Source organism: Dreissena polymorpha, chromosome 3 (genome assembly GCF_020536995.1).
Source record: "Dreissena polymorpha isolate Duluth1 chromosome 3, UMN_Dpol_1.0, whole genome shotgun sequence".
Taxonomy (NCBI): Eukaryota; Metazoa; Mollusca; class Bivalvia; order Myida; family Dreissenidae; genus Dreissena; species Dreissena polymorpha.
Genome location: NC_068357.1, coordinates 95,661,813 through 95,676,535, shown reverse-complemented (window position 1 = coordinate 95,676,535; position 14,723 = coordinate 95,661,813). Strand labels below are relative to the sequence as shown.

The 14,723-nt window shown below is 35.8% G+C and overlaps 1 protein-coding gene across 1 annotated transcript in view; it reads right to left on the bottom strand.

Moving 5' to 3' along the window:
- The window catches only part of LOC127875397 (uncharacterized), a 29,634-nt gene extending 18,857 nt beyond the window's left edge, over positions 1-10,777 (bottom strand). Inside the window, exons 1-5 of the mRNA XM_052420451.1 lie at positions 10,579-10,777; positions 7,111-7,262; positions 6,085-6,200; positions 2,589-2,736; positions 570-715 (exon numbers count right to left, since the gene is read on the bottom strand). Of these exons, the coding sequence (XP_052276411.1) occupies positions 570-715; positions 2,589-2,736; positions 6,085-6,200; positions 7,111-7,262; positions 10,579-10,582 (566 nt within the window). The 5' untranslated portion in view covers positions 10,583-10,777. The remainder of the gene's footprint in view (positions 1-569; positions 716-2,588; positions 2,737-6,084; positions 6,201-7,110; positions 7,263-10,578) is intronic.
- Positions 10,778-14,723: the final 3,946 nt, after the last annotated feature.

Sequence of the window (14,723 nt, the reverse complement as noted above, 5' to 3'; positions counted from 1 at the left end):
CAAGTAAAGTCCTTTATAATAGATGAAAACGATACGTTCGCAGCGACGTCAAAAGTTGTTCCTCTTTGCAATCTGCCATGCCGGTTATGTTTAAAAGGCTACTATATAAGGTTGATTGTCCACCTCATTTAACGAGGACATTATTTCAGCCTGTCATCTCCGAGAACATGTACTTCTCAAGAAAGGGGAAACATAATGTATCGGATCACACAACGGGTAGAAAATACAAGACTTGGTAACGATTCTGTAAAACAACACATTTCATACTTTTCATAGATTTAAAAAATGTATAGATTAAACAAATAATTTATTTTATAATGTTTATCAAAATTGTATCAAAATAAAATGAGATATTATGAACGTTTACCGAAATAGCGGATGAATACATAAAAGCATAAGTAAGTTATTACAATGTGGCGTGGCTTAAGTCACTTGGTAATACTTTATATGGAACCGTATTTTATGGTTTTCATAAAAGAACTTACAATAGCCGATGTTTCCGCATGAAATATGCATGTTTGTAATTGCGCCAGAATAATACAGGTGCATGCTTAAAAAAACAAACTTACTCCATGCGTTCAAATAAATAGCCGATGGCTTTATTTACACAGTCAGCATATTCTCCCTCTTCGTGCTCTTTTTCTATTGACGCGTCGTAGTGGAATGTAATATTCATTTGGGAGAACATTTCAGCAAATTGTTTATGTTCACAGTTCTGAAATAAAAATACTTGTCGTTGGTCTTTTTTATTTAAATAAATGTTACACGTCGAAGAAACGTATTAAGAATAGATCAATGCTTGTGAAACTATTAAGGCCCTGAGAGTTATTATATCAGATAACGATAAACAGGTTAACTCTTTACAAAATGACACATTTTGGATCGTCCCAAATTGAAAGAGGATTCAGACGACACATAAACTTGTAATAGAATATGAAGAAAATGATTTGGTAGGGTAGAAAATTATGATAAAAGGGAATTGAGCAATTTCTTCTTTTATCATAATGATTCCTAGTGTCAACCGCAACAAACTCGTAAAATCTCGTTATTGCTTGGTAAAGGGATAAACGACATTTTAGTCAATGGAATCAAAATAGTATATAGTGCGACTAAAACAATATATTGTAACTTCAATGTAAGTTCAGCACGAGCAGTGAACCCGGAAGGGACTTTAACCCATTACCAAACAATGGCGGGATTTTACGAGTTTTTTTATAGACGAGTCTATAAATCATTGTGATAACAGGGGAAATTGCACATCTTGTGCAATTTCTCCTTTTATCACAGTGACTTCTACCAAACTAAATCAAATTCTTATTATTCTGTAACAATATATCATAGTCATAATTTGGCACATTCAAACATGTGTTGTTTGGTAAAGGTTTAAAGTATTAGCAAACTCAAACATAGATAATAGAATTTCCTAAACATGTCATGTTATTGTATTTGTATTTGTTTACTCTTCCAAGTTTAGTTAAGATTAATTCCTACCGGTATGTTTGATAGTGACGTCACAGTTTGTTTACCTTATCATATCGAATTGATTCGCTGAAATCCTCATGTGTGAGGATTTCGGCCAATCAATTCGATATGATAAGATAAACAAACTGTGACGTCACACTCATGAAATGGCGGTAGAATAATATGTGTGTGCAAGACATTGTGGGATTGCAACACGTAATAAATGTATCGAAAATAAACTCAACACAATAATTAACTGTATTTATTGGTCATTGGCATCTCTAACAGAGCTTTATGGTTTTTTTTAAGTTTTAGAGCTTTCTGGGTTTTAAGTTCTATGCTATTTGTGGCTAAATATCGAGCAGTATAGCAGTTCAACATTAGCCAAATTGATCGTCATGATACTCGCGCTTATCGTGTATTTCTAAAAATTAGCACTCGGCCGTTTGACCATTGATTGATCTGGCAGAGGAAATAAATACTTTTCTTTTGAATATAAGTAAATGTTAAAAGTGGTGCATTCGTGTTAAATAGGTGTGCACATTTAAGACTTAAAGTATGTCGCAGCTCATTATATTTAAGGACAGCTAGACGTGATTTAAAATTCCGACAACTAGCTGAGTCCACCGAGAACCGAACTTAGTGCACTCCCTTTGCACACACTATGATGCGACCCTATAAGTTATGGCTATTGTGTTGACAGTTGATAATATGGTGAGTACATTATCGTCCTTAATGTGCGTGCGTTGTCTTTACATGTACTAGTTTGAAACACGGAAAGCCGCTTATGAGTGTTTCACGCGGTTTTAACAGAACAGGAATAACAATTAATAGGTTTCGACCAAGACATGTTGATCTGGAGCTGGTATTTGCAAGATTTGCAAGATATATGCACGGAATCTATAATGAGGTTTTCTTCCTTTGTCCAAATATCTCCTTAAGTCGTTATCTGCATGGCTATTAGAATACAAATATTTGAAACAATTGACTAAGGGCGGTGTCTTGGAGAGAGACGAACATAGCATATCTTTATTTAGCCGGTTTTATGTTTAAATGGATGTAAACCTAGTTTGACTAGTAGTAATAAACAAACGATATTAAAAACAAAACAACAAATATTACTTTACCATGATATACTGTTCGAAGATGTACGTTTGGAATCTGGACATTATTTCTGTTTGTGCGGAGCTTGGTCCTGCCTTAAGGAGTGCTAGCCACGTGTCAGCGTATACCTTACCGAATGTTTTAGAGACTGCCTCATCATGTTCTTGTTCCCTGAAATCACGGTGTTGAATCACGTTCGAAACCAATATATATATATATATATATTATATATATATAAAGCCAAATGGAAATGCCCAAAACTCTCTAAACTTAGTAGCGGCCGTTGAGAGAACATCTGGCAAAACAGGCCAAACAGGCCACACGTTCTCTCAATGGCCGATTCTAAGTTTAGAGAGTTTTTAGCCAAACAATTTGGTTTTATACAAAACTACAATTGCATGTATAACCTGTGAATGCTTATACATTGGCAAATGTTTAAAGTAATCACGTGACCTTAAATAATAATCTCTCAAACGAAATTTCTTGGTGCAATTAACAAAGTTTTTTTTTTCAACCATCTTATGGCTCTTAAAATGAATGTGTTTCAAGTCGATCCACAGGTGAATTTGGTATACTGGCGGTCTCGTTCGAAAAGGGTGAAACTTGAGCATTTGATTGAACGCCTATTTCTACGTATAAAATGTATTCAAAGGCTTTGTATAATAGAAATGAAAGAACTAAACACAAATTAAAAACTTACAATAATCAAAGGTACATCACGTATTACCTAAAAATAATGCAAAATAGTCACCGAAAAAGTATGTCTTTAGTTGTTTTTCGAAAGTGTCTATTGAAGTACATTGTCTTTTAATAACTCAAAGGTAGATTGTTCCAAATTTTTGGACATACAGTACTGAAAATTCTATCACTGAATGATCTTTTCTTCTTGAAAGGTACATTAAAACAGCCTATTGATGATGCTGATGATCTAAGATTACGTTTAGAAATCGGAGTGGATAGAAGTTCGGTCAAATAGGCAGGGGCATTACCAATTGAACAGTTAAACCTGTATCTAAGAATTTTTTGAATTCGATTTTAGCCTTGATTGGCAGCCAGTGCAGGTCTTGAAGTGATTGTTTTGAACTGTCACTTTTTTACGGCTTAAAACCAATTTTGCGCGCATATTTTGAACACGCTGTAATTTTGCAAATTCACACTGGGAGATTCCATACAAAATAACGTTACAATAGTTCAAATGGGAAATTAAATTCTGTGGCGTCTTGTGTTAAGTATTTACGAATGCTTTTTATTTTGAAATAATTGAACATTGCAGATCTACACTTTTTCTTAATGTGTTCCTTAAAGTTCAACGTTTCATCCAAAAATGCGCCCAAATATCTTATGCTACATTGTCGCTTGATATTGTCACCACATACATCAATGTCCTGAGTGTTACATTTATTTAATTGAGGGCGACTAACAAACACTATGTATTCGGTTTTCGAAGCGTTCATTTTGAGTTTATAACTGTTCATCCAATTCTTTATTTCTTGCGCACAATCTTGGAGTTCGTTGATGGCTTCAGTTTCTTCCGATAGAATCGGTTTGAAACGTTTGCTGGCAGTATGGTCGTCTGCAAAGCCATAGACAGAGAAGGAAGGGTAGAGCCAAGGACCCAAACAATTTCCTTGTGGGACACTGCATTTCAACTCACGTGATTTTGACATTCCTCCGTTCACACTTACACAACAACTTCGCGGCCACAAGTATGAGTCCATCCAGTCCAGCGCCACACCAGGAACGCCATATTGACTTTTCAAGACATCAAAGAGTATTTCATGATCTACGGTGTCGAAAGCAGCACTAAGGTCTAGTGCAATGAGTGCTGTTACCTCTTGGTGTTCCATTGCAGCTAGGATATCATTAACACGTGTTAGTAATGCCGACTCACAAGAGTGATATTGTCTCTAAGCAGACTGGTTCTTTGGGAGGAGATCATTTTCACTATCATTGGTGTTTAATCTATAGAGTGCTGATTTTTCAATTAATTTTGACAGAAATCGCAAATTACTCACTGGTCCGTAATTTGAAAACGTCAATTCAAGGCCGGCTTTTTTTAAACAGATGTCTAACTACCGCCTGTTTCCACTTCGCAGGGAATACTCCTTGTTCCAAAGAAAGGTTTACTAATTTAGAAATGGTTGGAAGAAGCTCATTTAAAAACAACCCTAACACTTTTGTCGATAAGATATCAATTTCGCAGGAATTTGTTTGCAATTGATTTATTAGCTTTCTGATCTCAACTTCTGTGCGTTTTTCAAAATTTCCACATTGTGTGACCTTTTTCGCAATCGGCGTGTAGTTGCCAAAGTCTTTAAGATTCTCTTGGATTGTCTCTATTTTCTGCATAAAATGATCAGCAAATCAGAACCCGTTGCCAACTGTTCAAAAAATGAAATGAAATACTTCGAAAAGGGTGTATCTTCAGCTGTAACAAGCTAAGTTACGACCTTTTCGAATGAAACCCGCGATAATTATGTTATCCACTATTTCTCGAGGTACCTTCGACGTTTTGAGTCTTGTTTACCTCATTTTCACTGTTTGAACTGTTTACTATTTCAATATGGAATACAGAGAACAGTGACAGAGAGAAATATCTAATAATAATGTGATTTCCCCGTAAACTAGTTATTTTCCCTTAAAATGTATCAAGTGAAATACGTCCAATGATGACTTAAAATCTGAAGTTTTGTGTTTTGTAGTCTTACAGCAACGTGAGTAGTGACAACACTTTTGGATCATCTCTCCATACAGTGAGGTTATAACACGTTGAGCATGCTCAAGCAAGACCCAAATTCAAAGATTTAGAATTTAATTTGCTTCTACAGTTGACTTTTGTAATGTCGAAGTCAGATCAATCAAACTTGTTATCTCGAAATAAATCCTTTGTCCCTTCTAATATTTTTAATTGGCAATGTCTCTTAATTTAAAATCCATGCATGTTTCGAAAACGTACAGAGAAAGCTTAATTCAGTTTGGAAGTAATGCTGCAAGCTCCTTCATGAGCTTCGGCCTTACTTTTACCCTGTACTAAGCTATAACCACAAGAAGTGTTCATGTTAAAAATTTGATAACTCGAAGTTGTTTTACCTCGAAGTAGTGTATCTGGCTTATTGGACTTATCGAGAGTCCACTGTATTTGACTAAAGTTACGTTTAACTAATAAGAACATCGGATTTTTATCTCAGAAAAAGTTAAGCAGGTTAAATTTTACTCAACCATTGACCCTTTATTAAACGATTACGAGATAATACGATATTGTTGCAGACGACTCTAGAAATTATTGCGATTAAAGGAGAAATTGCTAATTTTGAGCAATTTCTCCTTTAATCACAATGATTTTTACACTTCAAAATCAATTGTTTTTGATATAATACAATTTAATGTGTCGTCTGCAACCTCTTTTGATTTGGAAGGGTCCAAAATGTGTCGTTTGGTAAAGGGTAAGGCAGGACTCTATGAGTTCGGATCTGACTTGAGCATACGCAAAGTTGAATAAACCCAGGGGGCCAGACTTACCCTACAAGCCTGATCAAAAAGTTAATAGCCCATTGTGCGGCCCAGTAACCGCCGGAATCTCGTTCAGGGCAAAACTTTGGTACGCAAACCTTCTCTGCAAACGCTGCGAATCCATCCTAGAAACACAAGCGAGCTGTCCGCCATTAATTCATTGAGTAATCGTGTTACTACCGAAACGTTCAACAGTTACTAAACTCACAAATCTTGTGATATAACATCGTCTAATACGATTCGTGATAACGCATTACCCAGCGGCCCTTAATTGCACAAAACGGGGATAAATGGAAAAAATCGGACCCAGACATGGAGAACCCTTTTATTGAACTTTCTTCGATGTATCTAATTTATTATAACTTCTTTTTGGAAAATAATTGCAGTCATAACATTCAGCTGTCAAATCAACGAATTTCATTGGTTCAAACAGATCACATGATTAGAAACGTATTTCCTTCACATCACAATGAATACAAATTCCTTTGTCTGCCATTCTAAATATCGCATTTTCTCCGAACTTGAAGCAATTATAAGTGATTCATGTATGTTTTGTTGCATTGATTGGAACATAAAGGAAATAATAATATTTCCTGATAATATTGCAATCATATGGGCATTATTGAAAATTTGATGAGGCAATTTCCTTTATGATCATATAAATGCGAAAACAACATACATTAATCTCTTCATTAATCATTATGGACAAGTTGTCAATAAGAGCACGTGGTTCTGAAATGATTGATAATATTCTTTCACAATACCAAAGGGGCTTACAAACTGAAATATTTGAAATAGACACGATGAAGTATTTCATCGGTCTCGATCGAAAAGGACGTTACTGCAGCTTTTACAAGCTGTACTTACGTCCTTTTTGATCGAGCCCGACGATTGTTTCCTTTGCTGGTGATATTAGATAATGAGTAATAAATAAACTTATCGTATATTTCCTTTAGGTGTGAGATGTTCTCATCCCTCCACGAAAGAAACAGTGCTCACGATTTGTTTTATGACAGTAATCTTCCCAATTCATACCTTCATTTCATCGAACTGTATGCCATCATCATCGTAGTCAATTTCACTTTCAATGTCGGGAATTTTGATTCCAAGTTGATTCCAATATCCTTGCTCTTCTCTCGGCTTCAGGAAATTAATCCCGCGTATAAAGTTCCCAATTCGCTTTTTACCTGCAAAAAAAGGGCAACGATGTCGTTTACATGTATGTCCTATAAGTATAAACAAGTTTACAATTAATCATATTTTGGAATGTGCGACATTTACATAGGGGGTTTGCAGGGGAAGAATACTCGTATATTTGTAACAAAATTATCCTTTATCATCAAATAATTAGTCTCAACAAATACTTTTAAAAAACTTTACCAAACGACAAATTCTTGACTGTTCCAATTTGAAAGAGGTTGCAGAAAGTTATTCAAATTGTGATAGAATATGAATAAATTGCTTTGTTAGGGTATAAATCATTGTGTGAAAAGGAGAAATTGCTCAATTTGAGCAATTTCTCATTTTCAACATTTATTTCTAGAGCAGTTTGCAACAAACTCGTAAAATCTCATTATTGGTTGGTAATGGGTTAATCAACATAGGACACGATAACTGGTTACTCGTATGAATACGATCGTCTAATATTCTGTCTGACTGAATTGATCTTTCTTTCCTTCTTCTAGTCATCAAAAAGGGCGAAATTTCTGATTTTAAAAAGCTGAAGAGATTTTCAAAGCAAAAGTTACGCCCTGAAGGCATCAAACCGATTATCATTGTCGGATACACACGGCCGCAAAATAAACATGCATCTATGTATTATATTATTATACATAATATATACCGTGGGGTTTCGTCGATAACTGACAATGTGGAAAAACTTATTTTGTGTTTATTTTGTGTATTTTCCTACCCTTTGTTATTTTGTTCATAAAGTATAATAACTGAATATGTCATAAGGTAACAATAATTTCTAAAGTCGTTTGCTACTACAATTTTGATAAACGGGTATATCTTAACTAATGGGTTAAAGTTATATTATGTTCATTAGAACTAATCGCCGTACTTCGGTCTAAATTGATTCAAAATAACTTGTTGTAATCTTCGACCTCAATTAAGTTAACTTGTCTTTCATTGCCAATTAGGAGTGGCTCGTGTCCTTGAGAATTTGATTTACACCATTGATCGATCGATATATTTAACATAGCCTCTGTATCATTAATTCGTAGAAGAGTCGTGTTATTCCGGAAACATTCGATAGTCACGTTATTTCACGAACCGAGTAATATGGGTTCGTCTCCATGAAGTCGTTATAGAGACGATGATGTTTTTTTCACTAAGTGAAATTCCGTGACCTACGAATGATTCCGAAATCACACGATTCCTCAGCAATTTGATCATATATGGACTACCTTAATTTACAAAGTCATTTCACATGCAAGACTTAACATTTTCCCTTGCCAAAATACGCTTGATAAACCAAGGAGTGTGGATTTGTTACTTGTCGTTGATATATAATTGATCAAAGTCTAGATAATATATATTTCATTTAACTAAGACCGCTCCTCAAATGTAAAGTATGTAAAGTATGTTCTATATAAAGGTTTCCTAACCCTTATCAAATACAATTACCCAAAGAAAAGGAATTTAGAAAACATGACTAAATCAATTAAATGTTTAATATGTGTTCCTTACCCAATAACATGGACCAAACAAGATGAATTCGAATATAATATCTCGTATAAAAAGTAAGCCTCATTAATTTATGTATGAAGCCTATTTGACCATTGCTCCAGGCTAATTCAAAAACAGTTTATTAAAAGTAAAGTTTAAGAAAGGGTACAACACTATTTCGTTGGTCTCGGTCGAAAAGGATGTAACTCCAGCTTGTGACAAGCTAGAATTACATCCTTTTCGACCGAGAAAGCTAGAGTTACATCCTTTTCGACCGAGACCAACGATTTGTATAATCATTCTACCAATAATAGCAATTTGTTGAGACAAGACATACAACAAAAAACGTGAAGGAATGAATACTGTAGTATACGTGTTCTGTAAATAGGACTCCCTTTAAACGCAATCGACGATCATTAATCATTTTAAAACGCCGATATAATGAATGAAATAGTTCATGCTTGGTGGGACATGGGTGTGAAGTGAGCGATATTGATTTCTGAAGATAGTTTATGTACTTTAGCGAAATGAAATATATCGGTTAAACCACAAGTTCAATGCTTTTTTACCTCCGATATAGGAGATTTATTATAATACGCCATCAAACATACATATTTATATATAGCAAATAAATCAATGTGTGTGTGTGTGTGTGTGTGTGTGTGTGTGTGTGTGTGTGTGTGTGTGTGTGTGTGTGTGTGTGTGTGTGTGTGTGTGTGTGTGTGTGGTGCGTGCGTGCGTGCGTGCGTGCGTGCGTGCGTGCGTGCGTGCGTGCGTGCGTGCGTGCGTGCGTGCGTGCGTGCGTGCGTGCGTGCGTGCGTGCGTGCGTGCGTGCGTGCGTGCGTGCGTGCGTGCGTGCGTGCGTGCGTGCGTGCGTGCGTGCGTGCGTGCGTGCGTGCGTGCGTGCGTGCGTGCGTGCGTGCGTGCGTGCGTGCGTGCGTGCGTGCGTGCGTGCGTGCGTGCGTGCGTGCGTGCGTGCGTGCGTGCGTGCGTGCGTGCGTGCGTGCGTGTGTGTGTGTGTGTGTGTGTCTGTTATTAAAAACTATAAGCACCAGAAGGTCGTATACCAATGTGGCAATATTAACAAGATATAACAGTGCAACGGTATACATATTGTGCAAACACAAGATCACACAAGAGGATAAAAGAATCCAAAAGAATTGCCTACAATGTTCAAAAGATATTAAAACTTCACCACCGACCCCATTTCCCCATCCATTTTCCCTATCTAATCCAAGATTGATATCAAATTGTTCTTCGTGTACTTTTAGCATAACCTATGCCAGTTTTATTTGTAAGACAACTTCTTCTATTTTCAATTCAATTCAATTTGTATTAATAAAACTCAGTATACAAATGTATAGACATGAGACAAGCAACCAATTTTAATTAATGTGATCAGACGGCAACTGCTAATTTATAAGGTTAAAAAGACGTGTAAGTCACAACAGTAATAGAAAATACTAGCATATATAAATATTCTTATTCTTCTTATCAGTACATTTATATATTTAATACCTAGTTCCAATTCATAATTATTTTGATATAAAAATATGCTGTTTCAAATATCCAAGATGTTCTTAATCATTCTAAAACACCAGTTTATATTGTGTTATTTTTTTATATTTCTATTGACATTTATCAACACAAAAATGTTCGGTATAATATAAGGAATAGAAAACCTCACTTCAGGCCCAATGGCATAATAGTGACCAGCCAGGCAGCCCCAAATAGTATATGGACCGAAGCCGAAGGTCACTATTCTTCCATAGGGCACTCAGTGAGGTTTTCTTTTTCTTATATAAAAATGAATTCAAACAATGTACTTACCCATTTCAAATTCATAAACTGTGTAACATCAATCAATTTCCATTGTATATGTACACGGCCAGATTAAAGTTCATCCTACAAATGTTCGATATTTTAAAGCGTGCCTTAACTGATCATTCTACGTGTATGGCTGTGCTTTATAAAGAAGACAATCGCTAATTGTGTGCATATACTGCTCAAAATATGATACGAGACACGAAATTGCTCAAATCTTATCCAACTATAATTTTCAGAGTCGTCTGCAACAAACTGCTAAAATCTCGTGATCGTTTGGATTATGGGTTAAAATTGTCTGCTGATCAACAGGGACAAAAGAGTTAAAGACCCGTAACCAATGTTAAGTAGTGTAGTGTATGCCGTGAATCGGAAAATATCGATAAACCTGCTCCATATGGGTTTTAACTTTCGTGTCTCGAACATGTCCGATAGATAATAGGCAACGCGTCGGAAGGAAAATAGGCATTCGGTAGTGTTCGTATGTTTCCGTAATCCAAACACGAATTGTCGTAGATTTGATTTCAAACGATCATATCGGGAGTGGATCTAGAATTTATGGAGCGTAAAATGAAGTAGATCAATGTTTAAAAGTACACGTACATAGCTTTAATTTGCGCGTCAGTAACGTTGCTGAAATAGAAATTAAATAATTTGCAACAATTCAGAAAGCAATTGCAGTATGCAAGCATGGAGAGTTTGCGTTATAAAATATACAGGCACTGACATCGAGCAGGAATATCTTGGTTTGTGTTCTACATATCACTTTCAACAACAATACGCAATAATATAAGTTGACCGTTACATAGACAAAACAACATTTGTCTAAGACGAACCTAAGTTAGAGAGATTACTCAACTGAAACACCAATAATTGTGTCTAAACATATGAACAGAGCTCCTATTTGTTTTGGTTCGAGTCAAACTGCTTTAGTTTTCACATTTATGAAACTGACAAACACAATTCAGATATTTGAGTATAAATCAATAATATTGAATAGGATGGCATAATGGGTGTTGATCTCAATATTAACAAAGAAAAATCAAGCAAACCAACTATTTGTTCTGTTTCAGGGTACAGTATCGTCACATATAACCCTCATTACAGGGGCAAACAAGAGTCAAATTATTTAAGATGTAAAATGATTTATCGAGCAATAAACAAAGCAGACAATCGCTACTTCATCGGCCCTCGTCCGCTTCCTGCGAGCTTAGATTATGGTGATACAGTTACAGATGGTTGAGAGCGCGATGATTGCAAAAAGGTGAATGTAGCAAATATAAAGCGAAATATGGCAATTGATAAGCATTGTTTTAATCGCTCTCATATTTTGGGTAGTGCTAAACACTGCGAGTAAATGACTTGAGCATCGGTCAATGGCATCGAAAGGTATCTACCGATGAAATCAGAACAATTGGGGAACGAACTGGCGAACAAGAGGCGATTCAATATTTGTGTTAATGTTTCTTATGCCGCGCGTATGACATTCGCTGAAATATGACCGTGCCTTTAACCTCTTATTAAAGCCAAAATGTAGGGAAACATGATATATTACTTGAAATAACTAACCAATATGATATTTGAAACCATTCCGATAGCCAAGCTTGAAGGTTGATATTGTCTCCTTAAATAAGCAAACGCTCCTTTTATTTTGAACGATTTCAACTATTCGAAAAATGGTAATTGTAAAATATATCTTTGCAATGTTCACACCGAAAGATTCTTTAGATAGGTACAATTCAACATTGTAAACAGGAAACATGCGAAATGATGCTATCGACCGATCACTTTGCAGATATAAAATATATTCATGTATGTGAAACATAACATAATAGCATGTTCTGTTCTGAATGTGGGACTGTTTTGTGATCATTAAACGACAAGGTTAAAATTTGAGTGCTTAGATCTCTATTGAACGTTACTCCCGGGTAAATTAATGTTATTATGAGGATTGGGTTCCTGTATTCAAATCCATTCAACAATAGTTTTAAACTAGGACAAAGTCGTGATCGTACCATGTCAGTTTATTGTACTGCTAAACGATGGAACCCATGAATATGTATCAATTATCAATACATGTGATTGTTTTAATCAAAAAGCTTTTGTTCTTTTTCAAAGGAAAGAGTTCCATTGTCATTCAGCTGCCTTAACCACAGCACAACTAAACTTGTGGCGACGGTGAATTGATATAATCGGTGTATTATAACGCTTGTTAAAGGCATTTAAAACATAAATTGGCGATAGTTGTTTTGAATTCTTTGGTACTCCCTAATTTTTGTCAAGGTTATTAAACCTTGACCTTTTAGCAATGCGATATCTTAACAGCTATTTTGTTTTAATTATATCGAATACTTTGGAATTCTATATTTGTGTATAAAATTGCAGTTTTTTTTTAATTGGTTGACACTTTAATTACATAAATATGTACATGTACACACACATTGCTTTGCTATGAGCGCCGGTAATATTGCCCTTTTAAAGCCAATGCGTTAGATGAAATGAAATATATTTCATAAGATGTAAAAGTACACGAAAAACTAAAATAAATGTACGTGTGTATTATTTAGTAGGTAAAGGTAACATCTTGCCAATTAAAAAATGACAAAATGAAATGCTTAATTGGCAACTTGTATATACACACATAGATATGTAAAAAAAATTGAACACTTTCCTATATTTTTTGTTTGTTTGTAGTTTCCTATTTGGAGTTACTGAGCAATACTCACATTTAAATAGCCTTAACCTCCCCTTAATCTCCCGAGCCATTAGTGTACCACAAAATTTGAAATGAATTGCGCGACTCTGTCGGGTATTAAACCCGTTTCCCCCATGCCGGAGAAAAACTTCATACAAACGAATCATCGCGGTCGATTACTAAAAAATTATTATATGTATGCATTTTGTATGTTTCATATGCAGTTTAAATCAACGCAGGAAAAGCCGAGTACTATAAACAAAGAGAAAAAGAAAAAGAAAGAAAAATGAAACATTACCGAAACAATAATGACAAAATTAAATCGTCAAAACGGGAAAACAGATTAGGCACCCCTATTCCTGCCACACGAGCTCGGTCAGACAGGCTCTTAAATATTCGGAGCAAAGAATATATGAAATAGCACAACAAACAAGAACACACGTATGATACATTTAGTGATCTGGTCGCGGCAACTATGTGCGAATAGCAGGATAACTCTGAATACTTTAAAAAAGAAGTTATTGAAAGAAAATGTAATAGCTGCGGAGTAGATAGCGTATGGATGCTGCAAGATAAGAACATACCAGAACCAGAAAAACAGATATCACGGGAAAGGTATGAATATGTCAACATTGATGTTAAAGGACGTACAAAAAGAAAACTGATGCTCATAAAAAAGAAAACCGCAGCAAGGGAGATGTTTACTTACTTCCGGTCACAATTGGAACCACAGTTCAGTGCTAACTGGCAAATAAATCAGCTTAATTCTTTAAAACAATGTCTACCGGAGAATACATGCCTCGTTATCCATGATTTTTCGGAGAATTACAGGTTTATTGAAAAGGGTAACCATGTAAACAAAAACGAACTCGTATCGGAGCTCATATTCTGCATCAGCCCATACGGTACTCACGACCACTTCTTTGTTACTAAAGTACAGGAGGAAATAAAATCTCACCTCGATAGCATCGGCTATACGACAGATAAAATGATATAATTTACGGATGGATGCAGTGTCCAATACAAGACCAAGACGTGCATGGGGAGGTCGTCCTTAGTCTGTGGTGCGATGTGATACAAAGTGTTCCAGAGAAATTATTTTGAAACCAGCCATGCCAACGGGCCGCAGGTCGCGACCGGGGGTTTATTGAAACGTCAACTAGATCTTTCCGTGTTAAAGGCTTTCTTAACAATACATCTTCATCAATATCGTAATCCGCTAGTGTTCCTTTTACTTTCTGTCTGAAACATTGTTTTGGATCGTCGGAAGGCGCTCCTTTCGGATACCCAGTCCGGATGAATAATAAAATACCCGGTACAGTGCGGGGCAGTGGTCTGAAATAGCAATTAGTGCAACTTGAATAATATGTACATCTATTGTCATGGGGGGCCTCCGTGGCCTAGTTTTTAGAGTACTGAACTTGAATTCACAAAGCCCCCGTCCGCGTGAGATCGA